This window comes from Eptatretus burgeri, chromosome 4 (assembly GCF_056783735.1).
Source record: "Eptatretus burgeri isolate ZD-2024b chromosome 4, Ebu_testis_v1, whole genome shotgun sequence".
Taxonomy (NCBI): Eukaryota; Metazoa; Chordata; class Myxini; order Myxiniformes; family Myxinidae; genus Eptatretus; species Eptatretus burgeri.
Window position 1 is genome coordinate 107,055,422 of NC_140964.1, and position 22,198 is coordinate 107,077,619.

Below are 22,198 nucleotides of genomic sequence, written 5' to 3' on the forward strand. Positions count from 1 at the left end.
TCACAGATTCCTCGCACATAGGCCTCCTTGTCCACCCTCAGTGCACGTACAGTTTTACGCCTCAGCTCCCTGAACAGCTCAGCTCTGCCATTCAGCCTGGCCCTGCGACTCTGGTCAATGGTATCCAGTGTCCCTTGAGAGACAAAATTCTTCTTTGCCCTGCAGTGAGTTCCAAGACATCCACCAGCAACATCAAGGACGGTGGTCTTGAAGGCAATCCACAACTCTTCAGGACCCCCCAAAGCACTCAGACCCCCCAATTGTCCACTCAACCTGTTCGCAAACTCCTCAGCTACTCTCTCATCCCTGAGCTTGCCAACATCCAGCTTAGGCTGGGATGGTACCATTCTCCAGGATTTAAGGTGCAGCTTTAGAGTTGCTACAACAAGCCTGTGGTCAGTATTGAGGAACTGAGCACTCCGGTAGACCCTGCAGTTCTGGATCATCCTCCAACGACCGTCAATGAGGACATGGTCAATCTCCATTGCCACACCGCCAGCGTTGGAATACCAAGTCCAGCGATGAGCTTGTGGGCACTGAAACCATGAACCAGCCACCCTAAGTCCATGACTTCTTGCAAAGTCAAGGAACTTAGTGCTATTCTGGTTCATAGTTCCTGACCCATGGGGACCAACACACACCTCATAACCATCCCTATCAGTTCCAGTCGATGCATTGAAATCCCCCAAGACTAGAAGTGTATCTCGTCTGGGGCACTGATCAACCACAGACTCGAGTGTGGTGTAGAATGTGTCCTTCACGGTGAGGTCACTCGCCTCAGTCCGAGCATAGAAAGAGACCAGGGAAATGACACCGAAGGAGTGACGAATCCTTAGTCTCATAATACGCTCGTTGACCCGTGTTAACTCAATTATCATTGGGGTCAGCTTATTGGACACAGCTACAGCAACTCCTTGGGTATGGTAACCATCAGAGCGACCAGACCAATAGTAGGTGTAACCACCCACCATTATCTCACCGCAATCCGTTCTCTGAACCTCAGAGAGAGCTGCAATCCCGATGTCCAAACGCTTGAGCTCAGATGATAACAGAGACAGGTGATCATCCTCTCTTAGGGATAGGACATTCCAGGCACCCACCCGAAGGGACCGCCTCAGGTTAACCCAAGGACACCGCCGTCTGGTGGACGACACCTCAGCACCACTCCGACACACTCTCCCGCAATCTGACCCAGGGATGTTACCCCGTGGTTTCCCTCCTATCATCAAAGATTGGGGGTCCCGAAGGCTTTGCCCCAATCCCGTCATCCGGTGAGCTGCCCTGCGAAGGGAAGCTGCACAGGACGTACTCCCACGGAGTGGGTTTTACGTTTTTGTGTTTTGCGGAATGAAGGGTTTTACGGTGGCCGGAGTGCAAATCCTGCCACCAACCTCCTACTTAAAAAGTAACCCAACTGCAGGAGGACGTCCGCAGACCCAGTTGGGCACTAGATATGGATGGCCGTTGGCTCACAAGGAGCTCCTCCGCCCTTTGACAGGTTTTGTTTTTAATCCTGCTGGGTGTCCATATCCAAACACCCTCCTCACCAGAAAACCTGGTGGGGGAGACGGTTTAGTCGCCGACAACCCGACCATGGAACAGGTTAGTACAGGTTTACATGGTACCTGTAGCAGGTCACAGATCGAACCTGACCTGACTGATTGATCATTTAATACAAAATCCCTCACTTATAACCCATCAATTGAATTGAAAAACAAAACCTACCAATCTGTCGTGAACATGCGACCAGCGTTTTCATCTTCACGACCACTTCCACCTGCTTCCTCTAAATCGCTTGAACAAGGCTCGAAACGATACGATTCCACAATTCCCCCGAAAGCATTTCCATCACTAATGTTGTCTCCAATAGGTTATTCAAAATCCCACTGATCAGTTTCAATATTCTGAGAACCTTTGGAGTTGCTAATGACGATAGAATCAGTATTAGAATCCGAACTTGTTCGAACCGAACATGTAAACCACCGTTTGGGTCAATATGGCTTTAGGGTGTGACGTTACTCGCGAAATCGAAAATCGACACTCTGGGCCTTTTTCGACACTTTGTGATTTGCAAAAATAATTTAAAATCTATTTCCCTACAAATTAGACCATGATTAATTATTCTCAATGGTTTTCAGAAAAAATATATATTTGCGTTTGTGTTCCCCTTTAATTATGCACATCTTAAATTTGCTTAATTTCTGGAAATGTAAACCATTAATTGTTTAGTAAATATGTAAATGTAACAAACGTGGAATAATTGCTGCATTGCTTTTGTTGTTCATCCTCCCTTTTATTTACTATTCTCACCCTTTCTTCCCAGGACTTGATGCTTCATTGTGCGATCGGCTTGCAATCAATCCAAGCAAGTTAAGTGCCTTGGCTGTCGGACTGAGGCAGCTAGCCTCCAGTGCAGGCAACGCTCTGGGAAAGGCTCTGAAGAGGATGCGCCTTGCCCCCGGGCTAATCCTCGAGCATGTGACTGTCCCGATTGGTTTACTGCTCGTCATCTTCGAATCTCGTCCTGATTGTCTTCCTCAGGTCCATAATTAATTATCGGATTATTCTCTGCAATATAACGTCATTTTTTTTTTTGGCACATTTGGCCTTGTCAATTTGGCCAATGGGTTGCTTGCATTTCCTTCTGTTTGCTGTAAAATACAACTCTTGTCTGTCCTTCTCATCTGTATGCTTTTAGCCCATTTTTGCACTTTTATTACCTCCGTCACCAAAGGTGGAGAGAGGTTATGTTTTCACCCCTGTCTGTCTGTTTGTTTGTGTGCAGGATATCTCAAAAAGTTATGCACTGATTTGGATGAAATTTGGTAGGCAGATTGGATGTGCGCCATGGACGAACTGATTAGATTTTGGTGAAGATCCAGATCCGGATCTGACCACTGGAATTTTTTAGTGATTCTTCACCCTTGAGAGATGGGGCTAAACCGATATATAACAGAACACCTCAAAAAAGTTGTGGACGGATTTGGACGAAACTTGGTAGACAGATTTGTTGTGTGGCATGGACGAATTGATTCAATTTTGGTGAAGATCTGAAACCGGATCTGGATACGAGAATTATTAATTTTTTTAAAGTCATTCTTCACCATTGAGAGATCGGGCCAAAAACTATATGTAGCATGATATTTGAAAAATGTATTGGGCTAGATATGTTCTAGTGGATTAGGCATTGCGTGGTGGAGGTATGTGCTCTATCGAGTGCCCTTCTAGTTTTTTTTCAGTGATTCCTCACCATTGGGAGATGGGGCCAAACCGATATATTGCAGGATATCTCAAAAAGTTATGGACAGATTTTGGTGAAAATTGAATCTGGATATGAGAAGTTTTCCATTTTTAAAGTGATTCTTCACCATTGAGAGATGGGTCTAAAAACAACATGTAGCATGATATTTCAAAATGGCATCAATATGTGAAAGGTGTCATGCAGGGACACCAACACAAATGAGAGAGCAGTATTCCATCGAGTTGTGGATGAAGGCCATGTAGGTTGATAGAAGTTCAGATTTGCCAAGGAAAGATTTGGCATTACGGAGGATGCCAAGCTAGCAGCTGGCTGTAGAGACCAGCTCTGTTATGTGTTTGACCAAGAGAGATTGTGACTGATGGTAAGACCCATTAAGATTAAGAGACTGAACTTTTGCCAAACGTTGAACAAATTAAACAGGACTGAGGCATGCAAGAAGATGTGACAGTGAGCACATGACCATAACAAAAATATACGCGAACAAAAGTGAATGACAATAGCCAGAACCGGCAATAAATTCAGGATTACGATGTTTAGCTTTGTAACTGAGTCACTCAAAGCAATGAAGAAAGTTACCCCCTGTTGGAAACTGGAAACTGGAAGTCAAAAGAAGAATCACAAATAAATAAAGATTGAGAGACTGCAATATATATTTTATATAATATATATATATATATATATATATATATATATATATATATATATATATATATGTATATTAGTGGGTTACAAACCGTGTTTCCCCATTGTCTCGGTTCGCTCACGAGCATTGGATTTATCATTTTTTTTCTCCATTTATTTATATTTTCATTTACGGAAGTTATCCAACAATTCTGTGAATTTTTCCAGTGTATTGGCTTCGATATCCATCAACAGACAAAATTACCATGCTTCTCCATTGTCTCGGGTCGCTCACCTGCGGTTTTCTTTCATTTATTTATATTTTCATTCATTTATGGATGCCGTTTGACGATTCCATGATTTTTAGCTTCATCGCGTTGCGAACAAGCCTGGTGTTGGTTTAGTGGTTAGGGTGGTGGCTTGGGATCCCAGGGTCCTGAGTTCAAGCCCCGTTGGCTGCTGAATTAACACCAGGGGGTTGACTCAGCCTGTCATCCATCTGAGGTCGGCGAAGTGAGTACCAGTGTACTGGTCCCAGTGTATGCCCCGGTTAGAATAGGTATACCATATCCCTGTGTGTCGTAAGAGGCGACCAGGGTTGGCGTCAGGAAGGGCCTCCGGCCATAAAACATTGCCTCAAGAAAAAGCCTAACCCCTGCACAGCAGGGAAAAATGGCTGTAAAAACGGTCATTTTATTTATATATTATATCGCGTTGCGAACGTTGGCTCAAAAAGAGCTCCGCGTTCTTCTTCTTCTTCTTGTTCTACTTCTTCTGGTGAAGAAAAAACCTTTATGACATGGCTCTTGGACACATTTGTCCTTGTTATTCCTGGGTCGCTCCAACGTGCGTGAGGAGGTGCAATGATGGAGAAGAAATATTTCAGCAAACGACAAAGCAATGATTAAAAGAGCTTTCGTTCAAAAAAATTTTTTTTGTTAAATTATAATTATATTATTATATTATTATTTAAAAATCAACTGCGAAAAGGTGTTTCATTAAACATATGATGTACTTCAATATAACACCTACCCCACCCCTCCAACCGAAATGATTCATTCCGCAGTGGATTCCGTTGTTCCTGATGATGCTGTTTTGCCGCCATTACGCGTGAGGTGAGTGAGGGTGCGGTTGATAATGAGACTGCAACTGAGGAACTTTTACATAGTTTTCGCGATGAATTATGTAATTATTTTTTTTGATATTCGCTTCGTTGTCTCCCCCTACTGGAAGGAAAAAGATTATATCTTCAAGAAAAACAATTTTTGTTGAGTGATGGCGTCGTCCATTTTGTCGTATGTATGAAGAGTGCTTCTCGTTGATTCCACTGTGACAAAATTTTATTTATTTTTTTGTTCCTGGGTAGTAAGTGTTATTTCCGAATTGCTTATGCCTCAAAATTATGGAAAATGGCTATTATTCCCTCAAACTTTGCTTTTGTGACAAGGAGAGTGATTTTTGAGACCGACCCACCAAAGCTGCAATAACTTTTAACATAGCTATAGATAGACCAAAGCAAAATAAAGTAATATTTTTACATCGATGAAATTAACAAGTTTTAATTAATAAACATATCTGCATTTTTAGCCGCGTCGCGTTGCGTACGCTGGCTCTAAGAGAGCTCCGCGTTGTTCTTCTTCTTCTTGTTCTTCTTCTGGTGAAGACAAAACCTTTACGAGACGGCTCTTGGACACATTTGTCCTTGTTTTTTTCTGGTGTACTAGCTTCGATGTCGATCAGCACACAAAATTTCAGCTTTCTACATCACCTGGAAGGTACCGATCTTTAATGTCAGTCAGTGAGTCAGTGGTAAAAAAGAGCTTTGTTATATATATATATATATATATATATATATATATATATTTACCGAGATCCTTGGAGATTATGGCATGTGCGGGCTGGAGGGTGGCAAAGCATGTACCAGAGATGTTCACCAGGATGGAAGCACATGGGTTTATTCTTGAACCCACAATGAGTAGACAAATGCTGCAAATTTAACAAATGAGGTTTTCATAAGAATAATTCAATGATTTTGAAAGAAAATAAATCAAAGCGTGAGGTAATGAAACATGAGGGAAACTAAAGCATAATTTGAGACGTCTCCACACAGTCACAAAAACAGACATGGGAAAAGATAACAAATATATAACTATACAAGCCGGTAGGCAGCCATGGGTTGCCGAGAATCTGATGACCTTTGACCCCTGATCTGAGTTAATCTAGTTCTAAGTACTTAGGAAATTGCAATTGAATCGGTTAACCCGTGTATGAGCAAGGGGGCTTTGAATGGTCATTTTGCCTGAACATTGCACTCATTGACCTTTGACCCCTGACCTAGTCGAAATAGGTCAATATATCCTGAAGCAACGTTGTAGTACTCTTTGAGTACTATGTACCTCTGAACTTTCATTCATATCGGTTAATCCGTGTAGGAGCAAGGGGGCTTTGAATGGTAATTTCGCCTGAACAAAGTACTTATTGACCTTTGACCCCTGACCTACTCGAGATAGGTCATTATGCAAATGAGCAAAGTTGTAGTACTCATAACGGTCGATAAGCATGTAAAGATTTTATTCGATTCGGTTCAACCGTCTTGGAGCTGGTGTACTTAGAATTTTCAGCAGGAATGCTCAATGGCCCTCGGACACCCAAGTTGAGAGGGTCACCATTTGGAAACTATAAGATATAGAAAAATGGATGTCATATAGCGGATAGAGAATCACCTTAAGATTATGCATACCAAATCTCATCCAGTTCCATCTACTGATAACTACTCGGTATCAATTTGAATGAAAAGTACCGAAAATGCGGTTTGATATCGGAAATTCCCAAAGTTCGAGGGGTTGCTGTGGGTGAACAAAAATATAAATCGAAAATCCGGTTTGATCGTTTGTGCACAATGCATTCCAGATGATTAATGTGAATTTTCATGACCATCTGACCATAACCCTAGGAGGAGTAGCATTTGGCACGAAGGCACCTCCAGCTCTCGCATATTATCGATTGTTGCCCTTTGACCCCTGTCCGAAGCAATATCGGTCAATATGTCCTGAGGCAAAGTTGTAGTACTCTTTGCGTGCTTTGAACCTGCAAAGCTTCATTTGGATCGATGCACTCACCTGGTCGCTAGGGGGCCTTCAATTTTCGCCAATTTTCGGGAATACCCCATTTGTAGGGTGCGCTGCGGGTAAACTATTCCATATATCACAAAAACCAGAATATATTTGGTAGAGCATCACCTGCAGATAATTCATTCCAAATTTCATAAGCCTTCGTGGGATAATGGCTTTCGGAATTGATTTCGCGTGAACGGTACCGATTTTGAAGGTTTTTCGGCTGTTGATAGGGAACCAAAGCGTCCCAAGCAACCATCACAATTTCAAAGGAACAAGGTCATAAGATGTACCTATCACCCGAGTTTGGTGAAAACCCGCCCACGTTTACTACCAGTTATGTTGATGACAAACGAACAAACATCCAAACAAATAAACAGACAGAATTACTGACAATAAGGGTCACCTATTTCGGTGACCCAATATATAATTATATATAACTATATAAATAAATATATAACTAGTTTTATATATATATATATATATATATATATATATATATATATATATATATGTATATATATATATATATATATATATATATATATATATATATATATATATAGTTATAATTATGGTTATATGTAGGAATTTCGTAGTAAATATAGGATTTTATAGGATAGCATGGTCCGTGGATGAGCAGGAGATATCTCGATGCAATTTAAATCGGGAAACTGTAAGATGACTATATATATATATATATATATATATATATATATATATATATATATATATATATATATATATATATATATATATATATATATATATATATATGTACAGCTCTGGAAAAAAATAAGAGACCACTCCAATTTTTTTTAAAATCAGCATCTCCACATGTATGGCAGCCATTCCATTCCAGTGTCTGTTGAATTCCAACACAGGCACACCTCATTCTACGTAGTGAGGAACTGATTAGGTGATCACCTGAACCGAATCTTATTTAACAAGGAAAAGTATAAAAACCACTGCTGTGGTCATCACTATCCTCTTGCAATAGGACCAGCTGGATGGCAAAAAGAGTGCTTGTGCCTCAAAAGTAATTGGAATCAAAAAATAACGATTGACTCTGCCAAAAGAGTTGAAAAGAAAAGTTTTGAGTGAGGAAAAGAAGGGTTCAATTCTGGCTTTACTGGCAGAGGGATACAGTGAGCATCACGTTGCTTCCATCCTTAAAATTTCAAAGGCGGCGGTTCATAAGAACAAGATCAAGCAGCAGACATTGGGGACAACAAAGCTACAGTTTGGCAGAGGGCAAAAACGACATTCCACTGACCGGGATGACCGCCAACTCATTCGAATGTCACTCAACAACCGTAGGATGACATCAAGTGACCTACAAAAAGAATGGCAAGCGGCAGCTGGGGTGAAGTGCATGGCGAGGACGGTTCGAAACAGGCTCCGAGGGGCAGGGCTGAAGTGGTGCAAAGCCAGAAAAAAGCCCTTCATCAATGAGAAGCAAAGAAGAGCCAGGCAGAGGTTTGCAAAAGACCATAAGGATTGGACCGCAGAGGACTGGAGTAAGGTCATCTTCTCTGATGAGTCCAATTTTCAGCTTTGCCCAACACCTGGTCGTCTAATGGTTAGATGGAGACCTGGAGAGGTCTACAAGCCACAGTGTCTCGCACCCACTGTGAAATTTGGTGGAGGACCGGTGATGATCTGGGGGTGCTTCAGCAAGGCTGGAATCGGGCAGATTGTCTTTGTGAAGGACTCATGAATCAAGCCACGTACAAGGTTGTCCTGGAAGAACACTTGCTTCCTTCTGCTCCAACAATGTTCCCCAACTCTGAGGATTGGTTTTTCCAACAGGACAATTCTCCATGCCACACAGCCAGGTCAATCAAGGTGTGGATGGAGGACCATCAGATCAAGACCCTGTCATGGCCAGCCCAATCTCCAGACCTGAACCCCATTGAAAACCTCTGGAATGTGATCCAAAGGAAGTGTGATGGTCACAAGCCATCAAACAAAGCCGAGCTGCTTGAATTTTTGTACCAGGAGTGGCATAAAGTCACCCAACAGCAATGTGAAAGACTGGTGGAGAGCATGCCAAGACGCATGAAAGCTGTGATTGAAAATCAGGGTTATTCCACAAAATATTGATTTCTGAACTCTTCCTAAGTTAAAACATTAGTATTGTGTTGTTTATAAATGAATATGGACTTGTTTTGTTTGTATTATTTGAGGTCTGAAAACACTGAATCTTTGTTGTTATTTTGACCAGTTGTCATTTTCTGCAAACAAATGTTCTTAATGACAATATTTTTATTCGGAATTTGGGAGAAATGTCAGTAGTTTATAGAATAAAACAAAAATGTTTATTTTACTCAAACACATACCTATAAATAGTAAAACAAGAAAAACTGATAATTTTGTAGTGGTCTCTTAATTTTTTTCCATATATATATATATATATATATATATATATATATATATATATATTTCTTCTTCTTCTTCTTCTTTCAGCTGCTCCCATTAGGGGTCGCCACAGCGGATCATTCATATGATCCGCATAGTGATTTGGCACATGTTTTACACCGGATGCCCTTCCTGACACAACCCTGGTCGCCTCTTACGACACAGGGATATGGTACACCTATTTTAACCAGGGTATACACCAGCCCAGTACACTGGTACTCATTTCACCGACCTCAGAAGGATGACAGGCTGAGTCAACCCGCTGGTGTATTAATTCAGTGGCCCAACAGGGCTTGAACCCAGGACCTTTTGGATCCCAAGCCACTACCCTAACCACTGCACCAACACCAGGCATATATATATATATATATATATATATATATATATATATATATATATATATATATATATATATATATATATATATATATATATATATATATATATATATATATATATATATATATATATATATATATATATATATATATATATATATATATATATATATATATATATATATATATATATATATATATATATATATATATATATATATATATATATATATATATATATATATATATATATATATATATATATATATATATATATATTCTTGATACCCACTGATTGTGACTGGTGAGGCCAGATTGTATTCATCCCCAACAAGTGCCATCTTCCACATGGACACATTGCGTTACATCCACTAATCACAACGAGGAAGCACCATTGATGTTATTGAGCAGTTTGTTAACGTATAAGTGGAAATTATGAAATTCTCCTGACTTGGACCAATGTCGTGATGACATTGTCACAACATAATGACAAATGAAAACATGTTTTGAGAAATTTTTACAAATTCATTTAGAATGAAAATCTGAAATGTCTTGTGTAAATATGTATTTCAACCCCTTTGCTATGACACTCCAAATTGAGCTCAGGTTTATCAAATTTCCTTTGTTCATCCATGTGATGTCTCTAGAACTTGATTGGAGTCCACCTGTGGCCAATTCAATTGATTGGTCATGATGTAGAAAGAAACACACCTTTCTATATTAGGTTCCACATTTGACAGTGCATGCCAGAACAGAATCTCGACCAGGAAGTTCAGGGAACTGTCCGTAGTGTCTCGTTGGAAGATATCTTCCTTTGTTGGAAGATAGAATTGTGAAGAGACATAGATCTAGCAAATGGTATAAAATAATTTCTAGTGTTGAAAGTTCCCAAGAGCACAGTGAGCTCCATCATTAGGAAATGGAAAGAATATGGAACCACCATAACTTTTCCTCGAGCTGGCCATTCGACCAAACTGAGTAACTGGGCAAGAAGGACCTTGGTCAAGGAGGTGAGAAAGAACCCAATGACCACTCTGACAGAACTACAGAGTTCCTTGGTGGAGATTGGGGAACCTGCTGGAAGGACAACAAACTCTGCAGCACTTCAAAAATCAAGGCTTTATGGGGCAGTGGCCAGATGGAAACCATTCCTGAGAAAAGGCACATGACAGCACACCTGGAGTTTGCAAAAAGGCACAGGAAAGACTCTGAGAGCAATTGGCAAAATATTCTGTGGTCTGATGAGAAGAAACTTGAACTCTTTCACCTGAATACAAAGCGCTATGTCTGGCGGAAACTGAGCATAGCTCATCACCCATCTAACGCCATCCCTACTGTGAAGCATGGTGGTGGCATCATGCCAGGGGATACTTTTCAGTGGCAGGGAATGGGAGACTTATAAGAATAGAGGAAACAATGAATGGAGCCAAATCCAGGCAAGTCCTTGAGGAGAACCTGCTTCATAGTGCAAAAGACCTGAGACTGTGGCAAAGATTTATGTTCCAACAGGACAATGACCCCAAGCATACAGCCAAAGCAACACTGGACTAGCTTCAGAACAAGAACGTGAAAGTCCTTGAGTGGCCCAAACTTGAGTCCCATTGAGAATCTGTGGAATGATTTGAAGATTACTGTTCACCGACGCTCCCCATTCAACTTTACAGATCTTGAACAAACCTGCGAGAAAGAATGGGAGAAAATCCTGAAATCCAGATGTGCAAGGGCTGATACAGACATACCCAAGAAGACTTGAAGCTGTAATCACTGCCAAGGCACTTTTACTAAGTATTGACTCAGGGAGTTGAATACTTATTGACTCAAGACATTTGAGCTTTTCATTTTTAATTAATTTGTAAAAATTTCTCAAATCATGTTTTCCCTTTGTCATTATGGGGTATTTTGTGTCGATCGGTGACAATTTTTTTTAAATCTAATCCATTTCAAATTCAGGCTGTAACAACAAAATGGGATAAAAGTAGAGGGGTGTGAATACTTTCTGAACACACTATACCATATATGTATATACCAGTTTGAGGCAAAACCCAATGGGAAATATTTTTGATACATTATGATCACATTCATTCATCAAAACAAAATGAAACTTAATTAATGATGTATTAATGACTTCACCTTTGTTGGAACGTTTTTTTTTCCCGAAGATTGACATAGTGTTTTTGAGGTGTGCAGGTTGCTGGCTTGGCGATAGCGAGTGGGAACGGAGTTCTACTCAAAGGAGGGAGTGAGGCAATGTTGTCAAATGCTGCCCTCATGTCCATAGTGCAAGAGGCATTATCTCTGCATGACATCTCAAATGCAGCACAAATGGTGAAGATCTCTTCCCTCCCACTGTCCAGAATGTTAGAGCTCTTCTTGTCTGGTTGCAATAAGGCACATTAAAAGGGCACATGCCACGAAACAGGTCACTTCCAGAGTTTATTTGCATCACAATGCTATTCATCTGTTCTCGTCAGGTTATGCTTCATTTATATCGAAGTTTATGGTCCTATAAAATTGCATGGAAATTTAACATAGCAATGGGTTTCCCAAAGATTTCTGAAAAAGTTCTGTCAGAATGAAAGTCATTCGATGCTTTGCTGGTAAGTGGGCTATCAACATTTAATGAACATGAACTCATGAAAAGGAGCTCAGCCATACTACAGTCCAAGCCTGAAGCATTACCTTTTTATTTAAAAACAACCACCCAACATTTGTACAGTTTCTAAGGCTCATGAAAGAGCAGTCACACTCATAAGGATTCAGAGACAGCAGCCAACACACTATTTGATACCAGACAAACACAGCCCTTGACCTTGAGGGCCAGCAGTGCCATCGAGTCACGGCACTTTTTTCTCTCGAGCCAGCAGGTGTCAAATTTATAGCAATGAATCACAAAAATGAAAAGAATATCGATGAATAAGTTGGGTGAAACTTGGGATACATTTTTTTTGATGGCCCCTGCGTACTTTATGGATTCTTCCTGCTGCAGCGCCTTTAGCCACATCACCACTGTGGAAGAGCGAAAAGTGGCGACGACTGTCGTAGTTGTTTAACGGCATGTGAAAAGTACTGATTATGCTTTTATTACTTGTGCTGTGACACTGATTTAAATGTGAATAATTTATTACTGGAGCTATTGATTTCCACGAACAGAATTTTCTTTTAATACAAGCTACATTCCTTTTAAACTTGAAAATGTGATAATACCAGGACAATGCAATAGAGTAATAGACTGTGATGATTATGATGTACCAGCTGGGGTACCCAGCATTGTCCTGTGCTGTTTTTTTTTGGGGGGGGGGGGCGAAAACACTTCCTCACACCCACTAAAGAATGGGGTTGAAGATCATTTAATATTACCTTTTCCATTGCTACATTGGCAGAAAACCACTTTAGAATGATTTTTAAAAATCCAACTTTTTTTTTCAAAAATATATTTTGTCAAAAACGCTCCCCAGTACTCACTGATGAACCTCTGAAAGTTTGACGAAGATCCATTTGGCCATCTCTGAGAAAAATGGTGACAGACAGACAAACAGACACAAACGTCTCTCTTTGTCGTTATATATAGATTATATAGTTATAATAATAGATAGATTGAGTCTGAGCATTCTTTCCAAAGTATTTTGCTTTGCAATTTGTACCATATGGATCCTTATGGCCCCTTGAGACTTTATAGCATCACTGTTTTGCTCATAATTATTTTTGATATTAACCTCCATAATTTTCTTCAAAATACAAAGTGTGATGAAAACAATTTGCATTTAGAAACCGTAATGTCGCCGTTCTTGTTTTTGTACTAAACTGTTATAAAACTTCACCACTGGTGTAATTTGTTTTTAAGACCGGGCCGCTGTGACTACATATTTTGACAACCACCACCGAAGGTGAAGGAGGTTATGTTTTCACCCCTCTTTGTCTGTTTGTTTGTTTGTCTGTTTATTTGTTTGTGTGCAGGATATCTCAAAAGGTTGTGGACAGATCCGGATGAAAGTTTGTGGACAGGTTGGGTGTGTGACAAGGATGAACCGATTAGATTTTGGTGAAGATCCGAATCCGGATCCGACTGCTAGAATTTTTAATTGATTCTTCACCATTGATAGATAGTGCCAAAAAACGATATATAGCGCGATATCTCAAAAAGTTGTGGACGGATTCCGATGAAACTTGGAGGACATGTTGAGTGTGTATGTGACAGAAGAATTGTTTCAATTTTGGTGAAAATCCCAATCTGGATCCGATAATTTTTAAGTGATTCTTCACCATTGAGAGATCGGGCTAAACTAATATCTTCTTCTTCTTTTGGCTGCTCCTTTTCGGGGTCGCCACAGCGGATCATCCGTATGATCCGCATAGTAATTTGGCACATGTTTTACACCGGATGCCCTTCCTGACGCAACCCTGGTTGCCTCTTACGACACAGGGATATGGTACACCTATTTTAACCGGGGTATACACTAATATATAGCACGATATTTCATAAAGTTGTGGACAGATTCGGATGAAACTTGGTGGGCAGGTTGGGAGTGTGACCACGAAAAATTGATTCGATTTTGGTGAGGATCTGAATTTGAATCTGGATACAAAAATCATTTAATTTTTCAAGTGATTCTTCACCATGGAGAGAAAGGGCCAAAAACGATATATAGGATGATATTTCAAAAACGTATTGGGCCCAGTATGTTCTCGTGGATCAGGCATTACGTGGCGGAGGTATGTGCTCGACTAATTGTCCTTCTAGTTTTTACTCTTGATTTGCTTGTTCTGAATTCGAAAATTGTTGTAAAGTTATCTTAGATAGAATTCACTCATTAAAATGAGATACAGAATGCTTCCAAAAATTTAATCAACCCAGTATGATGTAATAGTTGTTCAAAAACAAGAATATAGTTAAACCATAGCCTGTGACCATCATGCTGCTATGCTTGCAATAAAGAGACTTGCACAACAAACTTCTGAGAATGAGGAGAGATCTCAGGATGAAATGTGTGTTCTCTGGTTCCTTTCCTGATTGTCACAGTGGAGGCACCGATTATGTCATGTTGCACAATGGGTACTGAAGTACAATGATTGTTACAATTACCATTGTGGGAGGTGGGTGACTCAATTGGCAGAAAACCACTTTTAATTTAAAAAAAGTCTCCTGTAATGCTCCTTGAAGTTTTCTTTCATTTTCACAGTGATGTGCTGATGGGGACAGAACTAATGCAGACAGTCAGATAATGCGCTATATTTGCAGATCAGACACTCCCTATGTTTCATGTCCATCAGGTAAACAGCCGAGAGGACGTGGCCGCCGTGTGCCAATTGGTGGATCTCGCCATCCCACGGGGAAGCTCTGCATTGGTGCGTTCGGTGGCAAAGGCTGCTGGCACGGTGCCCGTACTGGGACATAGTGAGGGCATTTGTCACGTGTACGTGGATGAGCACGCCTGCATGGATATGGCACTCAAGATCGGTACTGTTAGCTCATTGATTGTGGGGAATATTGACCAAGTTCCCTTTTCATTTATATGTCAGTGTTTGTCCGATAGATTGATGTACTTGTCTGCTGATAAGCATCAGGCATAAGATGATAGAGCTGAAGTTGGTGTTATTGGTGGAAATGACATAGGTTAGGAATGCAAGTGCCCAGTTAATATGTGACGTTGCATTCGAGTGTGCAATGGTAATGTGGTGTGTTGCATTTCAATTGGAACATGTAAACGTGTGATATTGTGTTTCAGTGCGTGATTCCAAGTGTGACTATCCTGCGGCCTGCAATGCCATGGAAAGCTTGCTGATCCATCGTGCATTGCTCCGTTCTCCTTCTTTTGAGCAACTCGTGGACATGCTGCATTCAGAAAATGTAAGTCCCTTCATTTCTGAAACCATAACTCTGGAATAATAAATAATGTTCCTATACCCCTTCTCAGAGCCATCAGAGTTCCAAGACCTGATCGTAAGTGTTTCTATTGTTGAGAATGCACTCTCGATGGATTACTGCTCTTATCACATGGTGCTGCTGGAAGCAACCCTCATTCAGCACTAATTTTCCATGCAATTTCGTCGAAGTACTGACATGAAATCTTTTTAAAAGGAAATGTGGGGTCTCCAACGTCCACGAGCGAGTGTTAGGAAATGGGACGATCAACTTAACATCCCTTTCAAAGGATGGCGCACTGATTGACACAACACCATACCTGCATGCGAAGCACAATGGTGGCAATTAGGAATCAAACGCAGACTGGTTATCTTCGAGGTGAGTGTTCAACCACTGAGTTTTCTATCGTAACTCTACAGAAGGTTAACATACAGGCTTGCACACTTCCCCTTTGAGGTTGTTATCTTTGATAACTTCGAGTAGATCTCTTCTATTTTACCTGACTGTACTTGCATCCCTTCAAACTAGATGTAATTAAATTTGCCAAAATTTGTTTTTTCTTGTTTGAAATATATATTTTAATATTATTCCATGTTATTCGACCCAGCTATAAACTGTGGACATTCAAGATCACACAGATGGGCGTTAAGCGGGTGTCACGTCTGCCAGCATTAGTTGGTGGACATTAAAGAGCCCACCTCTCCTTCTCAAAGAGTAAGTGAGCTGTCACCGGTACCCTGAACAAATTATAAATTTCTGCCCAAACTCGTCGAACGTCAGACCAGGCCAGCTGGTTCGTGAAAGACGTGAGCCAAGCTTCTCCCGGCCCACCCCACAAGTGGGAGTAATCGTGTCCATTAAAGAAGAAGATTCCATTATTCTTACAACACTAATCACTTTGACATCTGATTATATTGTTACTTTGAAAGGGGGGTGGGATTCATAGCTAGACTGTGGTAAGTGTAGTATGGTCCGTGTGTTTCGAGTAGGTTAGATTGCCGTGTACCAGGGATCTGGCAGAGTAAGTCTTTTGTTATATGTGACGCTGAAGAGGCAGCATATGTACTTTATAGACAGAGTGGACTGATTAATTATGTATTTCCAAATACCTCTTGTTTGTAGGTGGGGCTATGTGTGGACTTCCTAAACAGAGGCACATGTGTCACGTTGCAAAAGGCCGATTACGATCTTTCTGGCCAGTTTGTGTCTGGCGGTGCAATAAGCTGTAGAGCCCAGAAGAAAATATGGTGCATTTATTTTTATTGGGGTCACCCCCGTGGTTGGCACCCCAGAGGAGGACTCCACCCAGGAGGAAGAAGAGAACCTTGAGAGGCTCGTGTGGAAGGAGGTCAAGCAAGTGGTCCACAGCGTAGCTTGTGAGGCAGTTCACAAGGCAGAGATTATTGTGGTTCGCTCTGCAGAAGTTTTGGGATCGACCCAAGCTGGTATCACCCTGCCTTTCGATAGGGGAAGAAAGACCTCAGACAGGAAAGCTCCACATACTGTGGTGTAGTCATGCCCGCGGGGAGGGGCATGATGATGATGCATGATGGGCGTGATGGTGGAGGAGTGGCCGTGGGGGTCGGCGAGGGATATGAGGTGTGCACGCCGTCTGAGGCGTCGTAGTAATGCTGGAGTCGGCCGGCTCGTGAGTGTACCGCGTACGGAATAAAGGAGAGCCGCGGGCACAGTACGCCCGCGCTCGCACTCGTGCAACACAGCCCGGCTCGACTGTTCCTCCGCTTCGTGTCTGCCTGCTAAGCATCTCCCAATCCAGTACAGTACAGTTGGCGACGAGGATCTTCGAATCGGCGTGTGTAAGGGCGGCAAATGACCCGTGCGGTTCCAAGCTACGGAGCCAAAGGTCTCGCCGGCGCGAACATGGCAAAGGGTCGGTGCATGGCAAACGTACGCGTGCCCGCCTTCGTCGGAATCTACTTCGGCCACGTCGAGTGGGCAACGTTCGTTCATTTGGTTCATTTTCTTGTTCGTTTTGTCGAGGATACGCGTTTCGGCTCGAACGCGGCGTTGGACGTCGCGCAAGCTCTGGAGAATGTCCGAGGTCTCGATGGTCGGGACACAGCAGATGGTCTAGGGGTCATCGCGATGGGCCAGGCACGCACGGCCATGCGCACGGTCTGCGGCGCGGGTCGTGGGCGAGCGTGGCAATGCAATCACTCGGACGGCGGTCTGGGCTCTCGAGGTCGTCTACGGTGTGTGGGCCGAGGGTCATCGCCCATTGTTGCGGTCATAGATGGCGGTGTGCGAGGCGATCCTTCCGTCCCGCGTCGAAACCTGCTTGCGATTGATCCGGAAATGACAAGATCAGTGGCAGGGGGGGGGGAAGTGAGCGAGGCACGGATCGGGTGTCGGGTGAGTCCACTCGTGCTGGCCGCGCATCGCATTCGGCTGTGCCGTGCAAATTCACGGCAGAGGAGCATCCGGCACGGTTCAGAGATCATTTTATTTCTGGTCTGCGAGCAGCCATTGACATTGTCTGCGAGCAGCCATTGACCGACATCACATTCGACTCAGCGATCGCGACTGTTTCATCTGTCGAGCAGACACCGGTGAAAGCGCAAGTCCGCGCGATGGCTCAAGTGCCGCAGGGTGCTCGCACGCCTAGCGGTGCGGGACGAGAGCGCGCACCGCAGCACGGTCGCACCGGGAGCGAAGGGGCACCGCAGCACGGTCGCACCGGGAGCGAAGGGGCACCGCAGCACGATCGCACCGGGAGCGAAGGGGCACCGCAGCAGGACCCCAGTGACCTGGAGATCAGCCTGCAGCCGGGGCATGATGATGCCGGCGAGCCGGAGCAGGAGCCGGGCTCGGCGAGCCGGACCCGTTTGGGTCGGAACGGGTTCCGGTTCGTGCCTCCAGATGTGCCAGTGCTCTCTTCGAGACCTTCGTCGAATACCGAGGGCGAGGCGCTGGCGGCGGGGGCCGCGTCGATGCAGCGGGAGCCACCGTTCGTTGCTGCCTGCGGCGATGATGTGCGCTCCAGGAGCGGCGAGAGCCATATCAGCTCTCGCGATGAGTTCCCGCGCTTCGTTCGCGATGAGTTCCCGCGCTGTGGCAAGGTTCGGGAGGCAATGCGCATCGGTGTGGTTCAGGCAGCTTCAACAGGTGGCGGTGCGCCCGTGGCGTTAAAGGGAGTCGCGAGTCGCAGCATCAAGTCGACAACCAAGAAGCGGACTCGTGATGTGGGTTGTGGGTTGTTGTTCATGGTATATGTGTTTTTCCTTGCTCTAGTGATGCAGTTTAATGTTGTTGAAATAAATGCCAGCAGTTCTCGTGTAAAAGTGGATGTGGCGGAGATCAGTCAATGGAGTTGGTGTTATGATCAATGTGATGTGGGGGCGAATAAAGAAGGTTTGTTAGCCTCCAGTTGCTCCAGGCCGCAGGTAATTGCTTTGTCTTGTACTGGGATTTTATCAAAAAAGCGCGCTGTACGGAAAAATGAATTCGCAATGGTTCGAATGTTATTCCTATTGATTTATAACGAGCTTATGGTTGAAGTGGGGCTTAAATGGAATTACTACCGTCTAACTGCCGTGTGGGTCTCGGAGATCGACTCGGAGCCGGGACTCGTGCGCTGGTCGGCGTTACCCCCACCTCTGCTTTCAGCGAGGTCAGACGTGCCTGGCGCCTGGTGCGTGGCTCTCTGGGTGCGCTCAAGGCCGTTTTGGCCATGCGGTGGAATCTCAACTGATTATGGTGCGTGAGGGTTGGGGAGTGTTTGTTGCTTCCGGCCAAGGGTGCTGTTCAGCGCCCCCACCAAGGTCGGTTGGGTCTGGCGGTGGCGCTGCGGGTTCCAGACAGCGGGGGTCCGGCCTCGAAAGGTTTGTCTGTTTCAGGTCTGCCTGGGGGCGGGTTTGCTGAGTCGTGCTGCTGTGCTTCTCCAGTAGCTCGCTTCCACGCATTATATGATGTGATGTGCTGTTATACTTCGCTGTTTTCATTTTATTTGCATGATTATTATACCGAGGTTCTTCGTGTTGTCTATGCTTCTTATAATACTGATCATTTAATAATCATACTTTTAGGAGGGAGGAGTGTGGTGTAGTCATGCCCGCGGGGAGGGGCATGATGATGATGCATGATGGGCGTGATTGTTGGAGGAGTGGCCGTGGGGGTCGGCGAGGGATATGAGGTGTGCACGCCGTCTGAGGCGTCGTAGTAATGCTGGAGTCGGCCGGCTCGTGAGTGTACCGCGTACGGAATAAAGGAGAGCCGCGGGCACAGTACGCCCGCGCTCGCACTCGTGCAACACAGCCCGGCTCGACTGTTCCTCCGCTTCGTGTCTGCCTGCTAAGCATCTCCCAATCCAGTACAGTACACATACATGGATTGCAAAGAAGCACTTTGAGTAGAAAGAAGAAGTGCCGACCAGGAGGTCTCATTGGGGAAAAGGACAAAGCGGGCCACGTGGCCTGGTTGAAGGCCTACTCATCCTTGGTCCTGCTCATGACTGTGGTACTTAGTCTTTGGACACCATCATCACTGGCTCTCGTCTCGCTCCTGGTTTCTTAAAGCAAGCTGTATCGAGTCCTGCGTCCACCTTGCGCATCGTAGGCAAAGGGAAGTCTCACCTGCATTATTGTCTTGAACGAGTTTTATCTCTGGCACTCAGTGGGTTATGTTTTGCATTTTACTTCTCCCTGTATACAAGTTTGCATATCCCCATTCTCCTCTTTGTGTCCTTTGACCCGCTTGGTTTGTTCCATTTATGATAGCATCTTGGCGACCCTCTTCCCGATAGTGTACTTTGCTTTTCAGATAAATCCTTCAAAAGGTAAGAAAATATGTTCGAGCCATCTGCTTCATATGTGTGCATGTGCCATCAATTTTGGCTCATTTGGATGACATTGGGGAACGATAAAGAAGTGGAATGCTGAAAACAGTGCCATAAAGGACCATTTGGACCATCTCTCGGGATGAAAGGTCCCGGCTCTAAAGGAATCCTGTATTAATGGGAACTCGGATGTGACATTATGTTAACAATGAAATTAAGAATTTTGAAATTGAAAATGCAGAGGTGATGTTCAACTTTTGATTTAACTCTTGTGTTGACTTGCAAAAGCTTGAGCTGTTGTAATCATATCATTCACTGCTTTTTTTCATGCTCTATCGATCATAATTTGAGTGTAAGCTTTCTTCTGCTCTGCAGATGTTTCCTTTATCTGATATAAATCCAAAATCTGTGTGTGTGTATTGAGGTTAAGGTTGAAACGGCAACGTGCATCCTACATTATTCGAGTTTCACCGCTTTCCGACCAGTGCTCTTCACTCCTCCACCAAGGATTTTCGTTGCTCTGTTATGCTCTTATTTAACCTTCCTTAGCCTCTTTGTGTGCTCTTATCTCTGTTTATGGATAAGTGTGAAAGTGTGTAACACAGGGATGTTATTTTATACGATTTATATAAGTGAACAAATGACATGAAAATTAAACCAGAGCTTTTCATATCAGCAAGTTGTCTGATAGAACTTGCTACCTCCTCCCCCAAATCTTCTGGACATAAACTAAGGCCTCAAGTTATGCCGACTCTTCTTTGCATACAGGTACAGATAAGGGCCGGTCCACGATTATCCAAGGAGCTGGCTTTTGGTCCAACTACAGCGGCCAACCTGCGGACTGAGTACGGTGGACTGGTCTGTACACTGGAAGTCGTGGACAACGTTTGTGCAGCCGTGTCCCACATTCATCACTACGGAAGCGGGCACACAGATACCATCGTCACTGAGGATGGTCTCTTTGCCCATTTCTCTTGCAACTTTTTTGTAGAACATCACACTTTAAGAAAACAGCCCAGTAATACTCATAGTAAAGTCAATTATCATCCAACAGTCTATATACCTAAAGAAGTTTGCGTTGTGGGTTTATTTGTGTGTTTGACTTCTGTGCATTCCTAAACCACTATATGGAATGAGTTGAAAACTGGCGGTTGCACTCGGGTTGTCCATGGGAAGGTTTTAGGTGTTAACAATATTTCATAATGTCTGGAGTTTTGGTAATGGGGCTATGTAAATGTGTATCATATAATGCCACACCCAGTGTGAGGGGTTATTTTAAGTCATAATCATAACTAGAATGACACTTGGTAGAGCGCATACCTCCACCAGACTGAACATTTTACATTTTGTATCCCACTGAGAGGCCGGATCTGGATCCGGACCTTAACCAAAATTGAATCAGCTTGTTCCTGTCACCTACCCAACTCATCCACCAAGTTTTGGCTGAATCCATCGACGTTTTAAAATATCATGCTGCATTTTGTCCCCATCTCTCAATGGTAAAGAATCACTTAGAGAAACAAGAAAAAGAGCAATCAGATATTGCAGACCGAGCCAGGACTTCTTTGAAGTGGTGTATTTTGGTAGGTTTTAGGGTAAATCCAATATGGCTGCCAAGCCATGTGATCTATGACATCATATGTGTGAACCTTTTGTTCCTCATGGACAGGCGGTCATATGTGTAAAGTTTCGTCTCGATTTGTTCAGCCATTTCAGCGAAGATTTTTGAAAGTTAAAAAAAAAACATAATATGGCTGCCGAATCATGTGACCGATGACATCATCAAAT

General features: G+C 43.2%; 1 protein-coding gene and 1 long non-coding RNA gene across 2 annotated transcripts in view; one reads left to right on the forward strand and one right to left on the reverse strand.

Annotated features, from left to right (window-relative positions):
- The window catches only part of ALDH18A1 (aldehyde dehydrogenase 18 family member A1), an 89,508-nt gene that overhangs the window by 38,262 nt on the left and 29,048 nt on the right, over positions 1-22,198 (forward strand). Inside the window, 5 exon segments of the mRNA XM_085879621.1 lie at positions 2,324-2,541; positions 11,943-12,080; positions 15,024-15,210; positions 15,479-15,600; positions 21,179-21,365. Coding sequence (XP_085735747.1) covers positions 2,324-2,541; positions 11,943-12,080; positions 15,024-15,210; positions 15,479-15,600; positions 21,179-21,365 — 852 coding nt within the window.
- The window catches only part of LOC147028848 (uncharacterized), a 56,595-nt gene continuing 46,404 nt past the window's right edge, over positions 12,008-22,198 (reverse strand). Inside the window, exon 3 of the long non-coding RNA XR_015057734.1 lies at positions 12,008-12,129. This is a non-coding gene — a long non-coding RNA (uncharacterized LOC147028848). The remainder of the gene's footprint in view (positions 12,130-22,198) is intronic.